This window comes from Apteryx mantelli, chromosome 5, assembly GCF_036417845.1.
Source record: "Apteryx mantelli isolate bAptMan1 chromosome 5, bAptMan1.hap1, whole genome shotgun sequence".
NCBI lineage: Eukaryota > Metazoa > Chordata > Aves > Apterygiformes > Apterygidae > Apteryx > Apteryx mantelli.
Genome location: NC_089982.1, coordinates 57,600,196 through 57,618,114, shown reverse-complemented (window position 1 = coordinate 57,618,114; position 17,919 = coordinate 57,600,196). Strand labels below are relative to the sequence as shown.

The following is a 17,919-nucleotide window of genomic DNA, read 5'->3' as shown; positions in this document are numbered from 1 at the left end:
TAGATTATCAAGCAAGCAGGCTAGACTGCTGCCAATGCCAGTGTCGTCACTCCTAATCACTCTGTAAGTATACAAGATCCCTATGGGACCTCACTAAAATGCTCCAGTTGAATGGGTATTCCCTAGATATAATTACTCAAGATCTGGCAGTTAGTCTATTTTTAATCTGCTTTACTGACATCATACACTGTTCTTTCCTTATTGAACATGCTCTTCAGTATGAAGCATTAATATACTATGCCTTAATAATTTCCATCACACAAGTTCTAATTTCCTCAAGAGCAGCATAGTTTGGCTGACACATCTATTTTCACAAAAACATGTAAAATGCCACTGTAAACATGCCAACATATAAAACATCATTATCTTTTTGTTCTTTATCAGCTTCATCCCCTACCATCTTTTCTGTAGTTTTGTACAAGGGTAAGGTCAAATTGCATTTACACAGGTCCCCTCTCACTCCTATGCACAAAAAATATCTACACAATATTTTTTCCCTAATACTCTGAGGTTTCCTGTGTTCTTGAGATTTGTTCAATATAATATTGGCTCAGGGAGCTCTTCAGCCAAAATTTTCAAACTTGCTGCTAATCAAATTCAATAGTTCTGATGTTCCTTTCCCATCCTCTCCCCAAAACCTGATTTGTATTTCCTTACTGCACCTACCATCAGCACTGCTTGCTAAACTAGATTATTATTTCATGTCAACTCATCAAAAGAAGCTGATTTTAGTCAACAGAATCAGTGGCGTGAAAATCAGCACAGGTGTTCTTGGAGAATTTGCAAGCCTTGAAAGCAAAACAGCTCCCTTCAAGTTGGCAGCTTCCAAAAAAGTTCCAGAGATTTTGTATTTCACATCCCCTTCTCAGATCTGTTGCCATCCTCTCTCTTACAGATACACAGCTCATTCCTCAGCCCGAGTATATGTGGCTTCCCAGGTGTTCCACTTGAGGCCCAAGTACTTCATCTGCACAAGTTTCCACGTTTCAGGTAACTTAGCCGAGCTCAGAAGCAAAGCTTGAGGGATGCCCTGTGCATCCTTACTGGCTTCCGTTGACCCTCAGTAAGGAACTCATAAAAAGGAACAATCCATACAAAGCAATTATTGGCTATATTTCAACAGAGATGGCAATGTCATAATTATGTAAGCTCCAAATGAAGATTAGCCTCTTTGCTTGCAGAGACAGCTTTCCCAAAGATGCAGAAATTCAGCAACTCAGCCGACTTCCTGAGAGGAAAGAAACTGATAGACATTGCCCATCTGATATTAACAGTGAAGTAAACTGCCACTGTTACCCTCAAAACCTTGCCTGATAAAAGAAAAATATGAATACGGAAAACTACTGAAGCTTGTGAAGAAAACCATCTTCATATTAATACTCATTAGATAGCATTCAAATCAAAGCAAAGATTTTCTTTCAACATATGTTTAGTGTTCAAATCAAGTTCCCTAAAATAAGAATGAAGAGTGTCTTTCTTCAGTTTTGCAAGAAATTTTTTTCCGTACTAACAAAATTCTTCCTCTGGAATTCATGGGAAATAGTGTTTCTAAAAAGTAACATCCTACTCTTTTGTGACTTCTAAGTTAGAGTATGATGTTAGATTAGCAGAAGACAAGTGCTCTGCTAATTAATTATTTCTGTATTGTCTATTTGCCTTTTCTGCAGGACCAGGTTTTCTTACTCGAGAAGATGACAAACAGTTTTGACAAATCTTTCCTAGCATTTAAATTTCCCTCTATATATTATGAGAAATAGCAAGAATCAGGATTTACCCAATGAAGTTACCACTGAAAGCCAAACAAATCCATGATGCGCACTATCTAGCTAATCGTCATACAAAATGCAGGACTGCAATTGTTTTTCAACATGGAATCTAAAAATAACATTTATACTTTGCAATTAAGTTTCCAAAGGACATGCTATTGAAACAGCATATAATTAGTAAGAGCTCGTCATAGAGCTATACCTTGCAATCCAAAACCAGGCATTGGCTGTTGCAACTACACAACAAAGCAGTGTCTGTCAGTTCCCCAGTGAAACAGAGAAGCTAAAATTCAGTCTTTGGGCAAGCTGACATAACTTTATTAGTTGTACCTTCTTATATCAAGGTATATCAGTCTGGCTTATTTTAAGGTGTCCAAAAAGATACTGTTGAATTTATAGGAAAAAGGGGAACAGGAATATAGAGAAGAAGCGTGGCAACCTAATATTTCAAAGTAGGATATATTTCTTACTCAGGGAAAACAAAAAATCTAGGCAGACTATTTAGAAAAACCAAACCGTGCCACACTACATTAATTTATACATATATTACGTATTTTGTATAGGAAGGCTCTTCATGAAGCTGTTGACATGAGGGCACAAGGAACATATTTGGAAATTTTACAGCCAAAATATACTGGAAATTATACACCTAAACCAGGTTTAAACTGGGATAAAAAAATGTTAGAGATGCGGTAAAGATGATTCAGAACTCAGTTCAGCTGGCCACATAAAACAGGGAAAACATGTTAGCCTGTTGTGGTTAATCTACAACTACAATCAACCACGACTATTTAACATGGTTTTAAAAAAGTTTGTCCTTGTTCCCACTCCCAGCAAGGGATTTTGATCTCTTCTGCTAGTGCAAACCTGCTTGAACATTTTTAATACAATCCATTTTCTCTGTTTTTAAAATGGTCCTGTGCTTCAGCTAGAAGAAATATCCTACCACTGCCAAATATATTGTAGTTTCATTAAAAAAAAAAAAAAGCAAGAGTTGCAGGGCAGCCACAGACCCTGAACTGAGGAGAGCCCAGAGATGTAATTCAATAAACTGGAATCTGGGACTGTTAAATTCACACCTGTGTACAGAGATAACAAAGAAGCATAGCTGCTTCTTAAAAGAACACGTTAATGAAGGAAATGCAACAAGTGACTGTAGTGGCCAGACCCCATGGGAACGAGAACATGGAAACTCCTCCTACAATGTATTCTGTGGTGTTAGTGATCTTTGATTTCTTTGAAGTTTTGCCATTAAATTCAACAATCAGGATTTAACCTTTAGTATTTTTTTAAACATACTGTTATAAAATGGCAAAGATAGACAGCTGGAGACTTAGCCAAGTTTGGGTCAATTTGGACTAAACCAGGACTTCTACCATATCATCATTCCAATAAGTGTTCAGGCCATGTGACCTGGATTTTTTCCTCTAGTTATTTTTCTCTAGGACTTACGGTCAGGTCAAACAGAATTCATTTCAGCTGCAATTTCTGATAATGTAGTGAAGAGTTTAACTTGTGCTTTGCACCACATGAAAGAGATTAAGTATAAAACTCCTGTTCCTTTGCACTTTAGCATGTATACAAAACAACAGTGCAGGAAAAAAAGTCAACAGATTTGATCATTAAATCAGATAAGAATATAAATTCAATGGGACAAGGAGAGTTGTCTTATTCATCTGCAAATATGGAACAAGCATGGAGAACTGTGGGAACCTTTTGTAGCTGTTATATTGTCTCCTATTTTGGTCATAAATTCCTTTAAATTACAGCATTATATAGTTATTACAAATTTTACATGTGCTTTTGGGAGAATAATTGGCTTCCTGTCTTCAAGACTCAAGGTATTGTGCCTTTTCGATGCCACAGTTCAGGTGGTTACAGAAAAGGTCAATTAGCTGACATACTCAGAAAAAAAGGCTTGGATCCGCCATATGTGGAGACACTTTCCACGTATGTTCCCAATGGTGCAGTGCCAAAAAATAGGTTTGTACTGAGATATCAAAAAATATGTCTGTTAGGTTTGGTCTGACTTCTTCATCAATGATCTAGAAGAAAGGATAGCTCTAGTCATGGCATGAAAAAGGACATAAATAACCTACTGAAATGAAAGATATGAGAACAGATTTTTCTCACAGAAATACAAACTAAGCTATCTTAGCAAAATAACTTAAATACAATAATTGTCTAGAAGATGAGAAATGAAAGTGAGAGAATATGAAACATGTTAGGACCAGGAGACAACAAATCAGACTTGACTTTGTAGTATGATAGAGCTATAAAAAAAATGGCACTAATTTTCTAGAAATATGCAAGCGCTTGGTTTAAAATAAATGAGTCCAGTAAAGAAATGAGAAGGTTTCCTAAGTCATCTGTGGAAAACCTATCAAGGTATTCTCCCAATAAACAGAAACACAGTATGAGTGACCATCAAACAATAAAATAGAAAACAAGAAATAGCAAAGACATGTTGTCACAATAAAAGATAAAAAATATAAGAGAATACACATGCAAAATTGAACTGTGAAAACAGAGATTTAATAAATACATAAAGAGCAACTGATGAGTGAAAGGAGATGGCAGGTCCACAAAGAAGGGCTTCAGACCATATGCAGATCCAAACTAGATAATTTTGTCTTAGTATTCAAGGAAAGTGAAAGCAATGTGCTAGAAATAGAGTATTTTCCTGGAGGGAGAAAATGAAAGCTTAAAACAAACTAAGGGTGACGTTGGGGCTGGTAGAAAAGAAGTTAGAATAAAAATAGAAATGGCCTCAGGGCCAGGCATCCTGAGTTTCAGAATTTCAGAAGACACAGCATATGGGAGCGAAGGGAAAAGGGAGATAGAGAAAGATGTGGCAGGCCTCCTGGCCAACAAATGGCAGTGATGGAAAACTGGAAGAAGAGGAAGCAACTTTAAATAAAACTCAAACTCAGCTCCCAGAAGCAACATGAAGAAAAAGAGGGTAAGAAAACAGCAAGAGATACCATATTGCACTGCAGAGGTGCAAGTGTTTTCAACAGACACATCACCTGTCTTCAGTGTTGGACCCCCCCCCCTCAGGGACAACCTCAACTTTCACAGGGGTTGGAATAGCTGAACCAGCTATTCCAGCTGAACAAAGGCAAGTTGGAATTTATATCAAGCATCTCAGCTCTCCACAAAACAAATACACCCTGCCCCATGTAAAAAAAAAGTCTAAAATTTTGGGAGACAAAGGCCAATTTTAGCTTGAGGAAGATATTCACTGTAGTTTGGAGAGAGAGAAAAAGTCTCAAAACATGTTCATGTTTCAGTCAGCCTGAACAGTCCCCTGAAAAAGTTTGACCTCTCTCTTTCCACTGATAATAGAAGGATTTTATAAGGACTAGCATTTCTAAGATCAACATACACCTTTTGAAATACATCTCTTTAACAATAGAAGTAGCAATGATGCATTCTTTTGCTAAATACTGGGGGGGGGGGGAGGGGGGAATAATCTAAACCTTACAGAACCATTTATTTAAGAAAAGTTATATAGGCTCCTTCCAAATTCATAGAAGATAAATGTCAAGGTTGAAATGTTTCTGTAATTTTTAAAGTTTCATGAAAACGTAAGTTCCACAAGATGATTTCATTTAGCCAGATGAGCTTTTTTCTGCAAAGAAATGCTTTAGTCTTCCTCCTACAGAGCTCCTTGGGGTTCTTGTTCCCACAGAATAGAAGATGGAAGAGAGGGTGCTATAAAAATAGAGGGGATCATAGCAGATAGTAAAAGCATATTGACAATCTAAAAAACACTGTATCATCATATTTCTTAAAGAAAGGCAATTTAAAACATTGTATCTAAATAAATTATCTTTGTACATTTCTCCAAAGAGTGTTCTGATTATTACAACAAATTCTAAGAGCTTGAAAGGAGATGTCTAACTTGGTTTTTGCTGGATGCACTGAACTATCTAATCACAGATGCATATACCACAAATAACTTCAGCTCTTTCACTGTGTTGTTACCAAGAAACAGATGAAAACCGAGAGGCCTAAAATCCTGAATCACTTAAGCACTTTGTCCAAAAATTTAAGGCACTCAATTTTATATAACTTAAAAAACTTGATTTTCTCAAAGCACTAAGCAACCACATATTGGAAATGAGGTTCTAGTGAAGTGTTACAAGTTCAGCATCTAAATTCATTAGTAATTTTTTAAAATACTGACTTTTAAATTTGTGTGATTATTACCAAACCAAAACTCAATATTCGCCCAATACAGTCTGTCTCCATTCCCAAATTATTTGTTCTTAGACTAGTGGCGTCCAAGCCTTAGCTGGAACAGGTAGCAATTACATTCTCTTTTGGCCAATTTCCTTCTTCAGAACACATAACCTCAGGATGGCCTCACAGGTGAAAGAGACTGAAGTTTGCTTGCAGAATATCATTTCTTCAATAGCATTTTTTACTGAGCCATCCAGACTACATATGTGGTGCCTCAGAGCATTCTAAGGACAGGGCACCTTCTAGACTCCATCACAGCTGCACCAGCTGGAGCACTCTTTGATAACCTGGAGGACAAAAGATAGAAAGCTTCATTAAATCTAAAGATAACAGGAATTGTGAGGGCTGTTGGAGAACAGCCTTAGAATTCAAAATGATCTTTGACAAATTAGAGGAATGCTCTAGAAATTGTTGAAATTCAATTGAGATAAGTGCAAGATTCTGCACATAAAGAGAAGAATCAGCTGTACACATACAGAATGGGAAACATATGACTAAGATAGCATTTCTTTAAAAAAAAAAAAAAAAAGGCTGGAGACCATAGTGATTTACGAGTTGAATAAGCATCAACCATGCAGTGCTATGTCAAAGAAAATGCAGACAACATAATGAAATTCTTACAGAGAGAGTCTACAGAGTGCTTAAAGTAACCTTCCTGTTTAACTTCTGACTGGTAAGACTTCAGACAGGACCTTGTGTCCAGGTTTGGGTGCTAGGTTTCAAGAAAGAGAGATAACTGGAGAGAGTCCAAAAGAAGGCATGAAGAAATGAACTCTAGAGAAAAATGACCCATAAAAAGGGGTTGAACAGGGTTGGTTTGCATAAGGCAGAAAAGATTGAGGGGAGGCATTAGAACATTTTCAAGTATATAAAGTTTGTTAAAGAAAGGAAGGAACTAGTCTATTCTCCATCTGAAGGGTGAATGGCATGAGAAGTAGGAAGCTCAAAATACAGCAATATAAATTCAGGAAAGACATTAAGAAACTTTCCAGTTATAAGGACATTGAAACATTGGGTTAGACTGCCTAGAGAGATGTCGAAGTCAGCACCAATGGAAGTCTTTAAGTTAGACACATGTCACAAAAAACATAGGTTTAATTCCTTCTGCCAAGGTAGATGATCTGTGGAGGTGCACCCCAGTTCTGTTTCTTTTTTTTATTTCTTTAATGACTCTATGGTTTATCAAAGGAACTTCAATGGACAGTCAGGGAATTTGGTCTTGAGACCACCACAATCAGTATTGTCCCAGGAGATTTTAGATGCAACCATTAATAGGTGATTAATTGTGAAATCAAATGAAATAACCACAACATACAACACCCAAAAATGACTGGCTTGAAACTGTCAGCATGGCAGCCTTCTCTGCAAAGACTGAGCATACCAGGAACATGTTTATAATTGAGCCCTGATGGTGGAGATGCAAGGCCATTTCTTCCCTAGCAGTACCAAGATACATAATTTACATAAACGTACACAATTTCACCAGAAATGCATCTACCAAACAGCCAGGCAAGGACAGATCTTTGAGGCTAAATAAGATCAGCAGAAGGAACTTTGCTGACTGCTTCTCCCGCTGGCCATGATCTACACTCTGGTGGCTCTTCAGGCACATTAGGGCCTCGCCTCCCACAAACAGGCTCCAGAGTCTGCTTCCAACCCCATCTCTTCCATGAAGCAGACTCACTCAGCCTTGTGGAGCTGTAATTAAGAGGTTCCTTTATGAAGGTACTTAGCATAACACTCATCTGCTCTTAATTCATCAACTTGAAGTCAGAGACTATATGCATCTAAAGGAAACAAAAAGTTCTTTGCACGGTATTGTGTATTGTCCTATCATGCTTGTCATCTTCTAACCCACTAGGGGTACATGTTAATCACTTCAGCCATAAACAAAGTATTCATGCAAGCCCCAATCATTAGCCCAGGTTATACATCGGAAATTATATATTTGGATGTTTTCCAGTTTGCATATCCTCCTCTGTCCAAAGACACATAAAGTGTCTTTTGTGAACCTTTGTTTATCTTTGATGGAATACCGACTTACTGCTTGTTAGTCCAGTACCTGTTTGTCAGTCGTACTTGCAAGTTCCTCATTACTTCACAAGACATTACAATAATTAGACTTCACATTCTCTATATTTTCCCAGCATTGCATTAGCTTGTCTGTTGTACATAAATTGTGCACTCTTGAGACTATGTTTCTAAAACTTCATTGCTTAAATTGCCTGCAACTAATCTTTTCAGATATAAAAATTCATGGTCCTTTATGATTCTAAATATATCTTCAGATAGTTGGCTTACTGTCTTGGCAGGTAAAATCCTGCCATAATCTTTCCTTCTGAGAATAAGTTTTAAAAGCTTTGAGGAAATATGTACTGTGGGGTGTCCATATGAATGAATCTAGTTAAAATTTGTAGTAATAAATTCTGTACTCTAAGAACACTTTTATTGCACAAAACAGAATTTGACTATTTTTAGAGCAATAGAATTTTCACATTTTCTAGCATCTAACATTTTCCATATCCATGAGTTTGAATCCTCATCCTGCCAATCCCCGTATTCAAAAAAATCCTGTAATGAGTCTCTAAAATCATAACATTAAAAAAAATAGTTATTTTTATTTGCTTCCTGACGGTAGAGCCTCTCAGGTTTTTAAGTTTTTCTCTATAATTTCTAGAATGGCTAAGAGCCTTTTTTCATTTTAAAATGAGAGCTGAAATTCCCCAGTATTCACAGAACTCCTGGTTCTAGAGCCTGAAGAAAATAACCTATTATTACGAAACTCATAAAGACCATGAGAAGAGCAGGTAACAAGAAAGCCCAATTAATAAAGATCAAAATTAATCTGAGGAACTTCTGTACTGAACCTTTTTCTTCAAAGGACACCAGTACAACAACTACAAGAAGCAACTGGGAGGTATCTGAGATGATACCTTGTATCAGAGGAGATCTGAATGTGTTTATAATCTACTGTTTATTAAATTGACAGAGCACTTTGAAGTGCGGATCAGATTGTTTGAAATACTATTACAGAATTATGAAAGAGGAAATTTGTATATGTTTTCAGCAGAATATTAAAAGGAATTTAGGAAGAATATGGTCCATCAGGAATGTTAGCCATCTCTGTAAAAATATATATCAGTACATTCTGAAACGCTCAAATGTCATACACTGCACATAACAGTAATATTCCCTAGGCCACAGCTGCAGCATGAGCTTAATTCTGAACTCAAGGGTGAATCAAGAGCTCATCAACAGAGAAACACATTGCAGAGGATTTCAGTAAGCAACAATCTTAAAATGACAACATGCCTATCCACCTTTGAACCAGCTTTCTGTACTTGAGTCATCTGGGTTATCTCAGAGAAACAACACCAAAGAAGATTTCAATGCAAGTACAGGGGCTAAAAACACATCCCTAATTTTTGCCTAGAGTCTGCAAGAGTTACATGACACCACGTAAAACAGTGCTTCTTGAATGCATCCTATGCTTCTTCGCATCTACTGTGTCATTCCTGATTTGATACAGTAGACAGAGCTTACGATTGCCTGTCATGCACTTCCTTCTGTGGCCAGACTAGTGTGCAGACAGAGCAGGTGAACTTTCCCAGTGTCTGATAGACAGATTAAGAGCAGCACCTCTGGGACTAGTCCTCCCTGAGACGGTGTGCTCCTTTCCCCCCCACTGATGTGCTCTCTCCCCCTCAACCCGACCTCCCTGTAAACAGCACGTAGGTAGGGGCTAGTGGAGCATGCGCCAACTAAGGCCCGTCTAGTATGCAAATATGACTATGAGTCAGTCATCTCCCCCCCATAAATAGGGGGCAGCCCAGAGGCCCCTTGAGCTCTCCTGCATGGCAGCAGGCTGCACTGCAGAATCTCCCCTTGAGCAGGGATGCCTCTCAAGGTTACTCCTCGAGGTTGAGAGATTCCTTACCCGCAAGAGATCCTCGGTAAGTGATTAATAGCATGCTGAACTTTTGCGAACTTCATGAACCTTTGCTGAGTTATACCTCTGACTAATTGCGCACATAATCCCTTAGACATAAATCGTTGACCAAGTCTGGGACTAGGACTGGATCCAGCCGCACCCAGGCTCCTCTCCGAAGGAGTTTAGAAAGCAAGGGGGTCCAGTCTGAATCTCGTGACTCAACGGGAGGGTCTCCGTTGCACACGCATCTGACCCTGTCCTTCATGCAGTAAATAACTGAGTGAACCTTGCCAATCAAATCTCGTTAAATCATTCTTATTTACGATTGAACTTTGTTAAGTCGCTGTCTTACTGCAATAAACGTAGTGCTGCTTCCCTCTTACGAGTGAAGTGCATCACTCTTTTTGCGACACTCCCTCTTCAGTGAGGGTGGCCACTGTACTCATATCAGAGTCCCACTGATTCCTTCAGGAAGAGGTGCATCCCACCCTCCCCAAGCAGAACAAATACTAGGTCTTTGGTCTCATTTACCATTTCATTGAATAATAATTAATAGTGCTGTTATTATAATTAGGGGGACAAAAGTGGGAAAAGAAAACAAAAGAGTTCTGCTGATTAATTCTAGAAGTTGTGGGTTTGAAGTTTTACTACAAATCATGTGCTAAGCCTAGTGCTAATCTAGTGCTATCTCTTTTCTTACTGGCTAGCTCCTCCTGTGTCAGCTTCAGCATATGAGAACTTATCTAGTGAATATACAGTACAAGGTATTTCTTTTCCAAACAAATTAAAAACTCTCCCTTGCTTCACTACACTGGTTTTGACTCCTCCTGGAAAATGCTGAATCTCCATCACCTTCAGGAGACCAAAATTACAATCAGAGATACTAGACCTCAGGCAGACAATTAGGTAGCAAATACACATCCTACAACACCGACTAGCCACACTCTCTTGATCCATATTTACCCAGCTAAATTTCATCTAACTTTTCCCCTCCAGGACATGAAAATGCTCAAACAAACAGAACAAAAACCTTCATCAAGAGAGGACTGCCTCTGAAAATATATGAAAACCTGTGAAATGAAATCTGAAAACCTATGTTGCATTCAGCAAGGGACAAACACTTACATCAGCACAAAAAGCAAACAAACAAAAAATCTCCAATCAGGCATCATCCATTTTGGGGGGAAAGTGGTTAGGAAAAACAACTCTCTAAACTCCCTCAAACGGAAAGGGAACGCAAAAGGAAAAAGAGGAAAAGAAGGATTTTTTTTAATTACTGTGTTCAACTACATTAAAATACTTTAAAAAATACTATCATGCTGCACTATATACCAAAATACATTATATTACCTAAGAATTAAGGTATTCTTTATTAGATCATCAATTGTAAGTAGTTCAGTTCTTCAAGTACTAAGTTATAGTACAGGAACAAGATCTGGCATTTAATATCTTTTGTAGATTTCTGCAGATGCCCTAAATCGAACTAGCACTGCAAATATACAGTTTTATGCAAATATAATGCATATATTTCTAACCTTCCAAAGTCCCATTCTTATGCAGAGTTGTCATAGGTCCTTCTAGAGTCCATTGAGATCAAGTCTGCTAGAGCCCACCACCTCGTCTAAATGGACTCATTCACAGGGGAGCCACGATGCAGTGCTACCAATAACTACAATAGTTTGTGTTTTTCTTAAAGGCCCCTAAATTCCTATAACTTTCTGAAAATCTCAGCTTTGCTCTTCCTAAAAGTACTTCCTGTCTCTATCATTATGCGGAAAAGACTAAATGTGACCAGCATAACACAAAATCTCTGAAAGCAAACTATGCAGAGCCCCAGGAATACATAACTTTAAAACCTTGGTACCATTAAAACAATTTCACCCACTGTCACCAGCACTGATGTCATGAGCCAGAACCTTGAGTTTTTCTGCCAGAGACTCTTAATTCTTCCCTTTAGCATCACCATGCCACTCAGTGTCTCAGGTGTTACTTTTACAAGATACACTATCAGTTGCTGAGCAGCAGACCACCAAAACAACATCACTGGTTTTGCTCTGGGTTGGTTCAGGCCTTGAGAGAAGTATGCTATCTATGAGTACATCTCTCTGAAGAATGCAAGAGAGAAATCTTGGAGGTTGTAATACCTTATGCCTACATTAATGTCTTACAACCATCAAACAGTCTCCAGCTCCCCTTCACGTGGTGCTCTAGTAAGCAGTTTGCAGGACATCACACCTACCATTCATCAGCAATAGAAACTGGAGCCTGCCTAAAAAGGAAGGTAGGTTTGAGCCCAGGTTTTCTCCTCAGTACCATGCTGTTTCCTAAACCTTTCTTTGCAGTATCCTTGGCCCATTGGCTCAGAGGACTGAAACCTATTAAGAACAATGAAAAGTTTAGAAAACTACTTACTGTTGGTGAAGAAAGCTGAGAACTCAAGTTATTTTACCCCAAGGAGTCTGGATTTCTTTTTCTGACTGTAAGCCCAAATCCAGCCCTCCCTCTCTGTGTGTCAGAGCAGTTGTTTCAAAGGAAGGACTGAGGTATACGTCAGAACTGCGTGCAGGATGCTCTTGGCATCTGGCAGGAAACGAAAGAACAAGCCTACTGAAGCTGGAGCCTGGAGACGTGGACGGGGAGGAGGCTGACAGTCTGTGCCCCCCGCCCCCAAACCACTGCTGCTGACCCCGCAGGAGCCAGACCTCTGGGGCTGTGTGTTGCCTTACCCTAGAGGTAGGCTCCATTCTCCAGGGCAGATGAATGGTATGTGTGGCATCGCCAGCACAGGGCATGCTGGGGCACCACATGGAGGGAAGCTGGCAACTGCATGTAGCTGCTCTTGAAGAACCTGGAAATAAGGGGGAAAAATACAGACTAAAACAACAAAATGCGTGGAAATAAGTTCCTGTTCTGTTTGCATTGGGGTGCTTAGCACTCTCTCATGCCTTGGACAAGTTTGTTACTGTCTCACTGTATTAATAAACCCCTTTGACAGGCATACTTTGAGCTCTCCCTTCCCTCACCAAAAAGTTTTAAAAATCCAAAATGTCAGATGCTCCAAGTTTGTAGAGTCAAGATTAAAATTAGACCCAAGCACACAGTGAAGGAAGTGTCCTTTCATCTTCCGTTGGGGATGAAAGTGGCAAAGTCCCAACATAAACAGAATATTAACATTTCCTCATTTCTTCCTAATTGCCTAGTCTATGATTAAAGAAAGCTAAGTGCTTCAAGAGTACTTTACAAACAGCAGTCCTCTGAGTGGCATGAGGTGCAAGAGAAACCCTGATGTTAACTCTAAAGCAAAGATTTCCTAGAACAGGTACCTGGCATCCGGATCCAAAAGCATCCAAACAAGCCACACATCTAAACAAGTGTCCTCATTGTCTGTGTAACCCAGTGAGCTCCTGGTCACATGAGATCACAGGGTGCCAGCCTGGGAGGGTTAAATGGGGCCACTGAGTTCATGTGGATGTGGATTCAGAGACGAACTTGAGGTTCTCTCGCAACATTATTAGGGCAGGAGGAGGAAGGGCAGGAGGAGGAAGGGCAGGAGGAGGAAGGGCAGGCTGCGGCTCCGGCTGCAACGAGTGTGAGCGGGGGCCAGGCCGGGGCCAGCCGCGCTCCGGACCGACCGAGTGCCCGGCCCGGCATTCCCGGCCCGCTCCCGGCGCTGCTCCGGGAAAACTCCCCGGGCATCGCCCCTCCCCGGGGGGGAGCTGCAGCCCCGGCACGTCCCGACGCAGCCCGCCCGGCTCCCCCGCCGCCGGGGCCGCGATGCGGGGGCCTCCTTTGCCCGGCGCCCCCGGGGGGGAGCCCCCGGCCGCCCCTCCGCCGGCCCCAGCAGGGCCTACCCGGGAGGGACTGCTGTGCCGCCCCCGCCCCGGCCCGCCACGCCTGCCCCAGGCACTCACCATATTACAGATGGAGGCGATGTTTCTGACAGTCATTAGTCTAAAGGTTGCAGCGATCCCACACCGCCATCTTTATAAGGTAAAAACAGCCCCGCTCATGGTGGGAAGAGCGCAGGAAGGGAGAGGGGGCGGCGGCGGAGGCTTCTGCTCCGGGGCTGGGATAAAAGCGAGAGGAGGGGGCTGCACAGGCACCCTTGGCGCCCGCAGAGCAGCCAGGAGCAAGGACCTGCCTGCCTCCCCTCCGGCCGAGCGACCGGCAGCTTCAGCAGAGCGGCGAGAGCAGCCGCATCTCCGCTCCTTCCGCCTCTCCGTCTGCGCGGTCCGCAGGGCCCCGGTCTCCCGCCGGAGCGCTCAGCCGCGCCTCTGCGCCAGCCGGCACCGCGCTAATCTCTCCCTTCCTCCTCCTCCTCCTCGCCTGGCGGCTGCCGTCGCTGCTCGTCGCTCCATTGCAGCGCAGCGCCCGGCGAGGCGCTGTGACAGCGCTGGGAAGGGCCGGCCGGCGGTGACCGGCGCGGGGCACCCGCGGGCCCGGCCGCCGCCGCCGCCAATGCGCTGCGGCAGGAGAGGGGCGCGGGGGGCCGCTCCTGCCCCCGCTGCCCGCAGAGGGGCCGGGCCCTGCTGCCGGCGCGCCGCCGCGCGGGCCCCGGGGCGACCGGGGAGCGATGACCGCCAGGCCTCGAGGGGCCACGGAGCTGCAAAACTCACGTCTCTTTAAATATATGCAATCGTATTTGCACGAAGGACAGGAAGGCAGAGTCCAGGCAAGAACACACGGGTGTTCAACGGTGGTAGCAGCACTGTGCTTTGGGACGTGCTCCCTCCACCTAACTTTAGGTATGCAGGAGCCTGGGCACTTTCAAATCCCAGAACTGAAGGCAGGAATCTAACTGACTGCTTATAGCTGGTGCTTTGCATTGCCATTTATGCAGATATTTACCATCACAAATGTTGTTTAGGGAACATGACCCCCACATCGTGCTACATACTAGAGCTCAAGTGCTAGCTCACAAGCTTACAATGCCTGGCACATATACAACACCCTTAATGCAATAATCTCAGTTCATCCTCAAAACGCTCAAGTAAATTGAGGCCCATGCCATTCTGCAAGGTATGCGCAGAAGTGTATTAAATCTAAAACATGCAGTAATAGGCACAAGGATGTTAAATAGCTAACTCTTGTCCGCACAGCAAGTGTCTGGGAGAAACAAGAATGGTGTTCAGCTAGGACAATGCCTCATCTTGGAATTCCTCTCTGCTTTAGCAGAGATTGCTGTTATCAGCAGAAACTTAAGAATGGTGTATTTTCCTCCCCTATGCTGAGGAAATCATTCAGATGAAGAGAGAGAAGAACTGCTAACATCTCTATAAGCATCTCTCCTAACAACACCTGAAAGTATGGCAAATTCATGCTTGGCTACACTTTTCACCTCACAGTGCTAGAATATAATCATTCTGGTCTACAGAGCCTGGCCCACATGAGTTACAGAAAACATTTCAAAGTCAGTAAATTTTTTGAGAGCCTGGATTGCAAGAGAAGGCCTATGATTACTAATGAAAATCTAGCACCAGCCAGCAGCATCTGAAAGATGAATTCTTATCCTGAGAATACTGTTAGATAGCTGGCCTCAGTCCAGTTCATCGTGGACAAGTGCCCACAGCACAAAAAAGATATCAAATTTGGCATTAGTTGGCATCCTGTTGACAGTTTCAGCAAAGAAACCCAAAACTGAGTTGTTATGGAGACACAATTTTCTGTCCTCAGTAACTGGAAGAGAGCATGGAGGAACCTGTACTTCCAACATCTCTCTTGAAGATTTGTTGTAGGTAATGGACTGAAGTCACAAGGTCTGCTAAACTACTTAATTGAGAAGCATTTGCTCCCTAAATTCATAAATTTGCTATGTAAAAGAACCATGAAATAAAGTAACACTGAGAAAAAAAATCCTTTGTGTAATTCTATTACACTCATGGTCTTGTATTGTATATGAATTTGACTCCATGTGTTTAACTTGCTTAAACTGCAAGGGCTGAATTATGAGTAATATCACATGTCTTCTTGATACAATCAAGAGAAATGGGAGTTAAAACTGAGATGTCATTTTAGCACTGGCCACCCCCAGACTCAGTTCTGAAGCAATCAAGGCCTGACTCAGTCTCCACTGCATTTTGGAGTAGCCTATGGAGAGTGACAACACTACATCATGGCTGTTTCTTAAACAAATCCCTTTTATTCAGGCAGCCTAATTCTGTACTCTTTGCTGCACCTCATTTATTCCAATTTACTGCAAGGGATCGTACTTGCTCTCAGTGAAAAAATTACAAAGCAAATGAATGGTTTTGACAGGTGACTAAAAACTGAAAAGAAACAAAATGTGGTAACTAATAAAGCCATTTACTTCAAGTACATTGTAATGTGAAGGATATTATTCTCATAGTACAAAACCCAAAGAAAACATAACAAGAAGGAGCACAAAAAAAGTAAAAAAAAGGTATGCGTCATTTTCATACTATTGCTTTCTTGTTGATCCCAATTACCTGACTTCAGGATAAGACTTCAAGGAGTTTCTGTTTGCTAAACATTTCTGTTAACAAATTGCTGTTAGTTAATCAAGTTATTGATTGTCCAAGGAAATGGCCATTGTTGAAAATAAGCATATTTGGAAATATAAAGCACATACATATATATATATACACACACACACACACATATACATGCACACATACAGATATATATGCATGCATACATCATCTTCAGAAGATTTTAATGTCATTTTCCTAAAGCTTATATAGAGTCTTTCATTTAAGGGTGTACATATTTGTGTTATGTCTTATTTTTGAAGATTTATGATAAAAATAGGAAATAATACACAAGTGTTTATGTGTCAATTTAACAATAAGTTTAGCACTGACTTTTTTGTTCTTCAGTCATAGATCAAACCAGGAAAGAGAAAAGCAACTTTCATACTTGAAATGGGTTAGTGTGTGTTTTCTTTTTTTTCTGGTGTTGTCATTTTCAGAAAGAGAAACTTTATTTCTGCAGCTTTTTGAAGATAAAGTGCTAAGAAAAGCAACAAATGCAAGTTCCTAACATTATAGGAACTGTATAAAAAAAGAACAGTGAACAATTGTTTCCACTCTAAAGCATTACCCTATCTTTTCATAACAAACAACTAATCCTGTGTTTCTTTTCAGTGTTAAACAAAGAGAAGAAAAACAAAGAGCTATTTATAACCTAAGAGTGCTTATATAATTTCTGTTGAAAGGTCAAAAAATGTCTCCTGCATTTACTTTTAGATCAGTCTTGGTCATCTGGTTATATACTTCAACACTTTTATTTCACTACATAAAATAAGCACCTACAGTAAATATCTTCTTTGGCTAACAGTGCTTTGGACTTCAATAACATTTTCCATCTGAAGTTCTCAGAGTACTTTGCAAACATTCACTCGGCCTTATCAAATTACTGGGTGGCAAGTTAATATTAGCCTATTTTACAAAACAAGAAAATAGGCAGCTGAAATTTAGTGACTTGTCCAAAGTTACAGAGGAAAGTTAGTAGCAAAGCTGGGGTTAGAATACATGCTTACTCTGTAATACAAAGAGGGTACTGCATTTCCTCTACAGATATCTTAGAAAATTCCACAGAGGATTCATTTATATTTTTATCGTAATAAACTATGGTCCAGAAATGGGTGACCATCAGTCAATTATGCTAAACAAGTGTTTGGAGCAGAATCAAATTTAGGATATATTTTCAGGTTTAAAAGAGCATTTCAATGGAAAAGGCAGTTAAAACAATACCCAAAGGTTTTTTGGGGGGTTGAAGGATACATAGTAAGAATTGAAAGAGAACTCAAATATCTGAATTACATTATCAGTACTGAAAGTAGGTTTATAATTTTAGAAACTTTTCATATTTTGAACATCACATTATTTATGCTCAATAAAAATCATCAATATGTCTTTGTTAGGATGAAAAATATGCAGATGATACAAGCAGAAAGACTAAAAAGATATATAGCATAGAATACTGAGGCTACAATTTCTAATTTTTATTTCAGTT

The 17,919-nt window shown here is 40.6% G+C and overlaps 1 protein-coding gene across 3 annotated transcripts in view; it reads right to left on the bottom strand.

Moving 5' to 3' along the window:
• USP46 (ubiquitin specific peptidase 46) overlaps nt 1-14,364 on the bottom strand; it is a 30,453-nt gene extending 16,089 nt beyond the window's left edge. For 2 of the 3 annotated variants that reach the window (XM_013949523.2, XM_013949522.2), the window contains exon 1: nt 12,672-12,766. In XM_013949523.2, the coding sequence (XP_013804977.1) occupies nt 12,672-12,752 (81 nt within the window). In that variant the 5' untranslated portion in view covers nt 12,753-12,766. Of the gene's footprint in view, nt 1-12,671; nt 12,767-13,856 lie in introns of those variants that run through there. The other variant, XM_067298060.1, reaches the window with a different exon arrangement.
• Nucleotides 14,365-17,919: the final 3,555 nt, after the last annotated feature.